General features: G+C 38.8%; 1 protein-coding gene across 3 annotated transcripts in view; it reads right to left on the bottom strand.

Moving 5' to 3' along the window:
* Positions 1–1,102: 1,102 nt before the first annotated feature.
* LOC149246740 (phosphoenolpyruvate/phosphate translocator 1, chloroplastic-like) overlaps positions 1,103–11,189 on the bottom strand; it is a 155,922-nt gene continuing 145,835 nt past the window's right edge. Inside the window, exons 4-10 of one of the 3 annotated variants that reach the window (XR_016266552.1) lie at positions 3,295–3,380; positions 2,903–2,978; positions 2,614–2,733; positions 2,407–2,475; positions 2,056–2,185; positions 1,706–1,937; positions 1,103–1,508 (exon numbers count right to left, since the gene is read on the bottom strand). Coding sequence is in view for 1 of the 3 variants with exons in the window: in XM_089458008.1 (XP_089314134.1) it covers positions 1,858–1,937; positions 2,056–2,185; positions 2,407–2,475; positions 2,614–2,733; positions 2,903–2,978; positions 3,295–3,380 (561 nt within the window). In the remaining 2 variants the exon portion in view is untranslated. Of the gene's footprint in view, positions 1,509–1,553; positions 1,938–2,055; positions 2,186–2,406; positions 2,476–2,613; positions 2,734–2,902; positions 2,979–3,294; positions 3,381–11,189 lie in introns of those variants that run through there. The other 2 variants (XR_016266551.1, XM_089458008.1) reach the window with 2 other exon arrangements.

Below are 11,189 nucleotides of genomic sequence, written 5' to 3'. Positions count from 1 at the left end.
CAGAGGGAGATCTAAGCGGGCAGAGGCCGGGAAGCCAGAGAGCCCGAGAAGGAGAAACGAACAGATAGCGTCGATTGGCTTTAAAGCCACAGATTGACAAAAATAGAGACAAGCAGTACTGAGACAAAGAGCAACAGAGACAGAGAGTCTGTGAGGAGAGTCTGTGTACTCAAAAAGACTTGGGGGATCCAAGTAAAGCTTTGTTGTTTTGTACACATGTGAAACTCAAATTGAGCCCACTTTTGTAAAAACTCTGCCTTTGAAGACATAATAGAGAGGTCACCACTAAAGGCTAGACCAAGAGACGTAGCCCAAGAGTGTTAGGTGAACTCCTTATTAAACTTGTTGTGTTTATGTGTGTTTGTCTATTATGTTCTTTAACTGCTTCATTGTCTATGTATATCGCAATCTTATCGATCCATTGCACAAAGTAACATAGGCAAATCTATGCACATGAGTCTGTAATACCTTAATAATTGTCTAAAATCTTATCATCAAATCAATTGCAAACCTGCAATATCACATGCTCATTCCCTTCCAGTCTTAAGGCATTCACAAGCAGCTAAAATGTTCAAATACAAGTGCACTTCAAAGGTCATCTCACTAGTGAAAATGGGGCTGTTTTTGCAGCCTAATATATTCAAAGCCATTGTCATGCTTCTGAAGTTTAAAAGAAACACTTTTGCAAAAATGTATTATTTTCACACCATGCTTACTATGACATCCTTAGCATTTGAGTCTTATAGCTGCTCGACTTTTGATCAGTTCAAAATATGTAGAAGTAATGTGAAAAGTTCAAAAAATAGCATCTAGTAATCCACACAAAAGTAGCCCTGAAAGAGCATCATGTTTCACTTCATTTCATTCTTTTAAAGTTCTTAGACTTGAATGAGATTCACAGGATAAAAATTCATTCAAAAATTCATATGAGTGTCCAAGCCCTTACAATAAAATGGGCAGCCTCCACCTAAGTTATAAAAAAATATGATGAAAGACAATGACGAGAAGTTAGTAAATTGTTAACTCTTTCCGAAATAAAAGTAAGGGAGGATAGGAAAATACTCAGTAGTTATAAACCAGAAATACATCAAAACACTTAATATCTTGTAAAGCGCATCTGCTTATCAAACATTTCAATATGGATAGTTTTTACCAAATTGTTAAGGCTTACAAAATGTGCCAAGAAATTGAACAGAAAATAATGCTATTTTTAGTGGACATGCACTACACTTTCAATTGTAGTCCTCACAAACACGAAGTCAAAAATGTTTCAGCTTTACGCTATAAAATTGTCTAAATAGCCAGTCCCAATGAACATCATGGGGTTCTGGCCTTGATGTTATTTCAACATATTAAAAACATTACCATTCAAATTCTTGTGTTTATTAGACCCCATCTCATCTTGCAACAAATTTCATCTTTGACCTCTGTAGCATGCAGCCTTTATGATTGCAAACCTGCAATATTGCATGCTCATTCCCACCCATGCTGAAGGAATGCCCAACAAGCTAAAATGTTCAAATGCCAGTATTACAATACTTAAAAGTCAATACTTAAAAAGCAACAATATGACATTCAATTGTGATTGAATAAGATGGTCCAGTGCTAAAACAAAACAACTCTATTCAGAAACAGGAAATGTAATCAGTAAGACAAAAATGGAACAAGGATAACTACTCAAAGAATGTGTCATAAAAATACTTACATGAATGTGCAATAACTTTTTTAGAATATAAATGGCAGAACATATTGTTATATTTCAGAAGAGATATTACTTTGCATTCCAGATACAAAGAAGAATAAATTCTCATGCCGGATGGTCTTATTTCTCAACCTCAAATTCTCAAAGAACAAGCCTTATTCTGCCTTTTTGGACTTTGATTTCAGTTGCTTTGTCCGTGAGTATCCAAATACTCCAGCAAGTGCAATAGCAGTTCCTGGTGTTCATTAAAAACTTCAGTTTTCCACAGCATGGTAATAATTTCTAAAATACTGGCCTTTTAGAAACTGCTCAAGTTTCTTTAATGACATGAATATTGGAACAAGCAAACTTACCAAGTGCATTTATAGAATTGACTGGTGTCCTGAAGAAAAGAACTGAGGCTACTATTACAACAACTCGCTTGACACAGTTTCCCACAGAATGTGTAACTGGGGATACCCTTTGAAGTATCATGTATGATACCTATTACAAATATATCAACCAGAAGAAAACCGTTTTCAGTATTCTCATCCATAGATAAATCATAAATATTATAAATACTACAAAAGTTGCCTACAGATTGATTAAAAAAAATTATAAGAAACAGTGCACACCAAAATATTTCACAATGTTTATATTGATCAAATCACAACTAGAAGGATTCAGTGAAAAGACACAAATATATACAAGGATCAGCACATCACCTGCTGATATGCATGAAAGCAAATCCCTGCCACCAAAGCTCTTAAAGCTATTACTTTCACATCTAAGCCCTGCCATTTTAAAATCATCAACCAAAAGCCACTATATAAATATATAGAAAATAATTTAATAGATTAGATTTGGCACCTGACCATTATTACATAAATATCAAGAATAATAAATCTGAAGTTTATTAGATAATTACTCACCGCAGACTGCAAGTAAGCAGGTGTGAACTTAACACCTTCAAAGAACAGAGTTACTGGAGCAAGTAGGAAAAATGACATAATTGTTATTATAGAGAACAAGTTTATGTTGTCCAGAGATTCCTGAAATGGGAAAGGTTCAAAGATGGTCAAGAAATTGGCCTCTCTATATCAATTCCAATAAATGAGTCAGAGGCTAGTAAGGATGTGAAGAAATTAACAAATGCACGTGTAAGTAGCATAAACCAAAACAAATTTAAGCAGAAAATGCTGTAGGAAGCCAATATATTACTTCTTTCTTCACCATCAATTTCTTGCTGAGAGACTGAAAGGTCAAATTTGAAGCCATTGCACTCCAAAATCCTGCCCTGGAATCAAAGGAGAGGAAATTGTGCTTCCAGTTATTCATAGCATCATCCAACCACTGAAAAAAAATCTGAGGTTCCAATTTGTTGATAGTGGATTCCATTTGCTACACTAAAAAAACCGAGTCCCCCACCCCAGTTGGAATCTATTAAACAAAGCATCCTACATAAGCAGTCAGTCCCAAGGATCATACAAGTTTATTTAGTTTAGCTCAAAAATGGTTCATCAAATCCTACCATCTTCAACATCCACCTGAGAAATCAGAAATATGTTATTGACAAGGAATGAATAAAATATGAAGGTGGTATTCTTGCTTACCAGTTAAAAGAAGCTTCTGTGACAGAAGCCAAAGCCACTCCACCAACAATAGGTGCAAGAGAAGCAATAACCCATGGATTTGGTACCTAAAAGTCCAAGCAAACATCATTAGGTACCCTGTAACTTTATTAGGACACACATTTGTTTGTAAGAGATAATAGCATGCAATGTAGCATGTAAGTTAAACTGCCAGTTTAATTAGATAAAAGAATTGAGATGGGCATGTTTATTATTACAAGGTGGTAACATGCTAATTTTTAGTAGGCGCTGGCAAAATAAATGAAGACAAGGATCAATATAGATCACAAGTAGAAAAGTAACTGACTGCAGCACCTAATGCACACCACCAACAAAAGATGATAATAAAACATAGCAAATGGAATTTTATAACAGTAATACAAGATGAAGGCACAAGCTTTGAAGTGAGTTCATTCTGGTCACAGGCTACAGTCCATAAACAGTTTTATATGGAAAGAAACAAGTTCCTCTAAAGCCAGAAATCATGTTAAATACTGTGAAATAAAGATGGCATTCTAGAAGAACACCCACCATTGCTTATTGTTCTTTGTTCTGATTTTCGCAGCTATAACTTAAGACATCGAAGAGTGAAATACTTTTCTATAGCGCCTTGTCATTTACCACAAGAAATACTTGGTCGTCTATCTTCATTTCACAAGCTCCTTCAGTAGACCAAATATTAGTATATGGTTGTTTTGGATTTCTGGACTGTATGCATGCCTTAGTTTATCAAAGTGAATGCATTTATGACACACTTACACAGGCATCACTCCAATATTTTTATATGGATACTGGCATACAGGTCCAAGTAGTGATGCTGTGAATTTGTCACATATAAACTGAATGTAAATTAGCATAACAACGTTTCCAGATTTTATAGTTTACAAGTATGATATATGGAGAAAACGTTTTGATGCCTTTCTGTATGTGCACACTGCAAACACAATTCAGGCGTGCTTGCTCTCAGACTAATCAAGGCCTTAAATGCATTATGATCTGTACGGATATTTAAGATGTTGACCAATTGGCTTCACAATAAAGCTATGTTACCAGGATTCGGATACGGATACGGATACGGATCCGGATCCGCTAGTTTTTTGAAAATCCAAGATCCGGATACGGCAAGGATACGTCACGTACAAAAAAAATAAAATATAATAATATTTTTAAAATTTTAAAAAACACTTTAGAGTTAAAAAATCAAATACTCCATTGAACCATAACACTTTTAGGCTGGTAAAACCTCAAAGCAGGATTTGCTATCCAATATCACATAAATTTTAATAATCATATGACAAAGACTCAAATTATTGAAAAGTCAAACAGGGATTATAGTTTATAAGTAACCCTTACTGAGCATTGGCTAAAGCAGTTGACAAACCAACAAAGCCGATGGGGCGTGCTGTTTGTCAAGAAATAAATCTCATCCGAGAAACAATGGTTAACCTACAAAGCCAAAGTTAATGCTGGTATTTAATATATATATATATATATATTTCAAATTATATAAACGCTGATAAGTTTAAACTAAACGCTGATAATTTAATAATTTATCAAACTGATAGTAATAATTTATAAACGCTGATAATATATGTTTTATAATAAACGCAAACGCTGAGGGTAAACTACTAAACGCTGATAATAATAATATATATATTATAAAATCTATGGGTAAACCGTAAAGTTGTACACGCTGATAATTAAAAAAAAATAACGCGGCTGTCGTAAACCGTAATAATGATGATAAGTTAATAACTATGGTTATTTTAAATAATGCGTCTATCGCAGTGCTGGTAATAACCCTCGAACTGTCGCTTGGAACCCTCGAACTGCTACAGGGAGGTTTTAATATTTTATTGTTCTGGTAATAACAATGCGGCTGTGTTTATATGAAAGCAATGCGGCCTGGGAAAGATTTCAGGGCACATTCCATAAAAAACTTAAAATACCTTGCGCGGTTTTTTGGTCCAGCCGACAGACGTTGAAACTTGAATCTGAACGCTGGGCCCCCTGAAGCTAAACGCCAAAAAACTGAAAGCTAAACCGTAAACGCCAAACGCTTTTTCGCTTTTTCGGGTTTCAAAATTTAGGCAAAAGTTATGCGGGTTCCAGCATTCTATTAGGCATACGTTTCTGGCCAGGAGGAGCCGTCTCCAAAAATTGCCATCCGCCACGTGACGTATTTTCCACGTATTTCTCCGTATCCGGATCCGGATCCGGATCAGATCCAAGGATACGGAGATCTGTGACCTTCGGCTGTCGGATCCGGTAACGTAGCAATAAAGTTACAAGTTTATTGCTTTAACATGGATGTTTAGATTCAAAACAATCAAGTGGAATAAACATCTATGTGAAAAGCAGTAGCCTTGTAACACTTGACCACATACCAGATTCAAAGCCAATTTCAAAAAGACAATTAGGAATAGCATTTCCATATAAAATTGCCCAACCTCATCATGGGGACCCTATTATAAATTGGCTATTTTTTAACCTTTTTGAAGAAATTTCAACCCCCACTCCGGTTATCAGTTTTCCTTATCACTCCATGCATTTAGTTTTAAATCCAGGCATGATAAAAATTCTAAAATCTGGAAATGATAATATTTTTCTGAAAACACAAATTTAGAGATTTCACAAACGCTGAAATTGCAGAAATAAAACCCAGCAAAATTATGACAGTCATGCACAGAAAATAACACAGTGATTTTTGGTCAATGTGACCCTGGAAAAACCCCCTACAACTCTTGGGGAAAACTAGTTTGAGAGCTCTTCTTTATTTCTGAAAATGTTTTTACAGAGAAACTGAAATATACAGTAAAAATTCCAGCGACCACAAATTACAATTTATCTCGATTTTCGTGCTTGAACTCCACCTCAAAAACCGTGCCAATTAGCAAACAGCCAAAACAAAAAAAATTACAGCAATAAAACAACATTAAATGTTGTATGGCCAGCCTCTAAAAATGTACCCAGAACTTCTTGTCCCTCTTCCTCTATTTCTGTGCCTTTCTCCTGCTTGTATGGTTTTTCCTTGGGATGCATGCCAATAAATGTTGCTGCCTAGATTTGTTGAAATGTCTTCTTGCTGCTCTCCTTCACTTCCTCACTGCTCAGAAATTTTCTCCTTGCTCTCTCTTCTTTTTCTCTCAAATGCTCATGAAAGAATGAAATTGATCTTTTCCTCTTCCCTTTTCCTTTTATTCTCTAAATGACCTTTTGGGTTACCCTAAGATCTAATGGCTGAGATTCATTTAGATCTAGGTATGAGAATAAATGCGCATTTAATTCTCACTTTCTATTTTTTAACTCACCCACTTAAATAAAGACCGACTTAGCCTTTTATTTCCATAGTCACTTTTTCACTTTCTAATTCTTCATTCACTTTAATAAAGTCACCTTTAAATTAGAATGTAACTTTACCACCTATAAAGTCACTTTTAAATTAAATTGACTTTACCACTTATAAAGTCACTTTAGGAGAAAAGTAGAAAATAAATTTGGACACTTTTCCCTAGGCCAAAGATCAAAGCCTTAGGGAACCACTTGTCCTCTGGTACCCAAATTTTAACACTCCCTCTTACCGAGGAAAGTGTTCCTCACCACTCCCATCTTGTCTCTAAAGTATACATGCTTGCCCCGTGGTAAGGCTTTGGTGAAAATGTGTGCTACATGCTCATTTGTGGAAATGTACTCAAGCTTGAGAGCTCCCTTTTGAACATAGTCTTTAATGAAGTGATACTTAATCTCAATATGCTTTGACCTGTCATGAAAAACTGGATTCTCCGTGAGGTTTATGCAACTCTGATTATCACAGTAAATTATTGAAGGTCTCAATGCCTGACCAAATAGACTAAACAACATCTTGCGAAGCCATATGGCCTCACAACTAGCCAAACTAGCAGCCATATACTTTGCCTCAGCTAAACTCAATGCAACTGGCTGTTGTTTCCAACTGATCCACGACACAACTGTCGAACCCAACCCAAAACAACACCTGGAAGTACTCTTCCTATCTGAAGCACAACCTGCCCAATCTGAATCCGTGTACCCTGCCAGTCTCACTCCATCACCTTGTCTATAATCCGACCAAAATCCACTGTCCCCTACAAGTAATGAAGAATGTGTTTTGCAGCCACCCAATACACTCTCCTGTGCTCACACATGAACTAACTCATAGTGTTAACTGCAAAACATATATCTGGTCGAGTGTTGACCAAATACATCAAACAACCAATCAACTGTCTGTATAGAGTAGGATCCACCAACTCGGAATCAGAAGCATGAAGCTTCTTCTAGTTAGTGATCATAGGTGTAGACATGGGTTTGCAGTCCTCCATGTGAAATCTGCTAAGAATATCCACAATGTACTTCCCTTGTCCCAGGAAGAAATGCCCCTCCTCCTGCCACACCTCCAATCCCAGAAAATAATGCATCAAGCTGATATCCTTCATCTCAAACTTTGAAGCAAAATCTCTCTTACAGCCCTCAATGAGTCTCTCTACACCAGTGATGATCAAGTCATCAACATACAACACCAAAATGAGAGGCTCCTCACCCACCACAATGAAGCATAGGTTCGGATCAGCTTCACTCTTTGTGAAACCCAACTGCTGCAAGTATGTATCAATCCTCGAGTACCAAGCTCTAGGAGCTTGCTTCAGGCCATAGAGTGCCTTTTTCAATCTACATACATGGGACTCCTTCCCATGCACCTCAAAACCCTGCGGCTGCTCAATATAAACCTCCTCCTGAATGAAGCCACTGAGAAATGCGGTCTTCACATCCATCTAGTGGATCTTCCAAGTTCCAACCCATCTCTACTACAAGAGATATAATGGAGCGAATAGATGTATACCGAGCTACGAGAGCGAAGGTCTCCTCATAGTCAACTCCCTCTACTTGTGAGAACCCTCTCGCCACAAATCGAGCCTTGAACTGCTCGATGTTGCCTTCTGCAGCATGCTTTATCTTGTAGAGCCATCTGGAAGTAACAATTGATATGCCTTCAGGCCTTGGCACTACCTCCCAAACATCGTTCTTCATAATAGAAGAATACTCCTCCACCATGGCCTCTCTCCAGACCTGCTGGCTGGCTGCCTCCTCATAACTAGAAGGCTCGAAGTCAACAATGCTTGTTACCAATGCCATGTAACTACAAAACCGCTTAGGTGGTTTACTCTCTCTAACCAATCTCTTTGGCCCATCGACTGATGTGGCCTCGCGCAAGGTATCTTGAAGCCACTTGGGCTTCCTCTTCCCTAAGCACACTTCTCCCACTGGAGTGAAATAATCCTCATCATCATCAAAAACCTAAACTCCTGAAGGCCTGTCAACTGACCTCATGCCTGAACCTATGCCTGTAGATGTTGAAGTACCACGCGAACTATCCATTAGTGGACTACCTTGTAAACTGCTCTGCGGACTGTGTTGCATGCTGCCCAATGTTTTAAAACTCCGACTCCGACTCCGACTCGGCCGAGGGTCAACTCCGACTCGGTATCGACTCGGCCGGCTCGATTTCAATGACTCGGTCGTTGTAAAAAATACATTAAATATTTATTTTTTATTAAAACACATAAGTTTAAAGATTTTCATTCATGTTTCCAAACGCACAGCATTAGAATATAGATAGAAGACAACATATTATCAAAGTAGGCTCATGAATATATCCATTATATCAAAATGGCACCCAGTGCATTGTCCAATACATACACGATGATGATATAGAGATCAAAACAAAAACAAATAACCAAGGAGGCTATAAATGGCCTCTACAACAAAAGTCTGTGACCAGTACTACTGGCTACTGCTAGAGTTGCCAACATCATCTGGCTCAGTGTTACTTGGGAGCGGGAGCGAAAGTGGGGAGCAAGAGCGAAAACGGGAGCGGGAGCGACATTTTCAGAAGCTCCTGGTTTGGGAGCGAATCCTGGAGAAGTTCGACAACCAATGTCACTAACATCAAGGTACAAAGAGGGATTGGTGCTCTTGGTTAAATACGAGTTCCATACCCTAATACAGGACAAAATTCAATGGAAACATTGCAATCCTCCAATCCTGAAATCCTGAAAAACTGATAAGTCTGCTGAATTTGATGAAATCTAAAATTCTACTTTCTCCATATGAAATCCAATGACGCCGGAACCACTCTCAAACATCCTGAGTCATTTCATGGTAATGTTAAAAATTTAAGTAAAAGGATGAAAATTAAGATTAAGGAGAATGACACTTTTACTTTAAGAATTTAACATTACCATGAAATTTGAGTAGCATATCAATACTAGGAGAGGTGAATGGACCCCAAATAGCACTTAACCAATTTAGAAAACACCTTGGAGTCCCCAACAATCAGCTAAATGTTAAAAAGTTCAAAAAAAATTAGAAAAATCGTTGTTTTTTGGGGGCACTGGCTGGATTTAATGACTCGGCCGAGTAGATGTGGAAACGGCCGGGTTGACCGAGTCATGATTGACTCGGCCAAGTAGATGTGGAAACGGCCGGGTTGACCGAGTCATGATTGACTCGGCCGAGTCATGCAATAACTCGGCCGAGTCAGTCATGACTCGGCCTCCCGAACTGGTTTTTCTGCCAGGTCATAAAATTCTTCAATGACTCGGATCAACTCGGCCGTTTCGGATTCGATTCGGCCGAATTTTAAAACTATGATGCTGCCTGAAGAACCACCCACCTAACTCTTAGAGCCACTGCTCACTGATGGACCTGACACTGTAATCGACGTACCTCATGATCCCTGACCACTGGATCCTTGTGACTGACTCCGCTAATCCTGAGGGTCTGGTGACTCTGGATACTCTAACTCTTGTGACCTCTTGAAAGCTCTCTCCTCCTCGAACTTCACATCCCACCTGACAACCACTTTCCTCTGTGCAGGAATATAAATCTGATAAGCTTTTGAGGTCTCGCTATAACCCACAAAGATGCCCTTGTTTGCAGTGGGCTCTAGCTTGGTCCTGTTCTCCTTGGGCACATAGGAATATGTAAGGCACCCAAACATACGAAAGTGCCCAACATCAGTCTTCTTCCAAGAAAAAACTTCCTTTGGAGTCACATTCCCCAAGGCACGATGTGGACTCCTGTTCTGCAAGTACACAGCAGTGTTGCAGGCCTCTGCCCACAAAAATAAAGGTAACCCCTAATCATGAAGCATGGCTTTGGCAGCCCCTGCAATGGATTTGTTCTTCCTCTTTGCAACCCCCTTCTACTGGGGGTAGTATGGAACTGTGAACTCCATCGTAATGCCTGCCTCAGCACAAAAATCAACAAACTCACCAAGGGTATACTCCCCTCCATTGTCCGACCTGAGGACATTGATCTTCCTACTTGTCTGGGTCTCCACAAGAGCTTTGAACTCTTGAAACCACTTGAAGACCTCACTCTTTGTCTTCAAGAAATAAATCCAGGTCTTCCTGGAGTAGTCATCAATGAATAAAACATAGTACTCATAGCCACTCAAGGAAACATGAGACATCTAACCACTCACATCGGTATGAATCAAGTCAAGGATCCTGGTCGCTCTGTTGTCACTGGTGGGAAAAGGGGATCTGGCAAACTTTCCCATAGCACATCCTCTTCATACATCAAGGTGATCAAAACTGAAATCTGGCACACTAGTAGTGATCTCCCGCAATGTACTCAAGGCCCCATGATACATGTGCCCCATCCTCCAGTGCCAAATCTCACACAACTCTGAACTACTAGATTTGTTGTCGGTCCTGTCTCGGGTGCTGCTACTCAATGCCATCAGGGGCTAGAATGATAAATTGTACACCTTGGCATGGCGCACACCAATCTCTCTAGCTGAAGAAGCTGGAGTTCCCCTAGGATATATAAGCACTTGCCCTCTCCTGAACAACACA

This window comes from Pinus tabuliformis, chromosome 7, assembly GCF_031772625.1.
Source record: "Pinus tabuliformis cultivar Carrire ecotype Pingquan chromosome 7, CPIR1, whole genome shotgun sequence".
Classification (NCBI taxonomy): domain Eukaryota; kingdom Viridiplantae; phylum Streptophyta; class Pinopsida; order Pinales; family Pinaceae; genus Pinus; species Pinus tabuliformis.
This window is presented reverse-complemented; position numbering and strand designations above follow the sequence as displayed.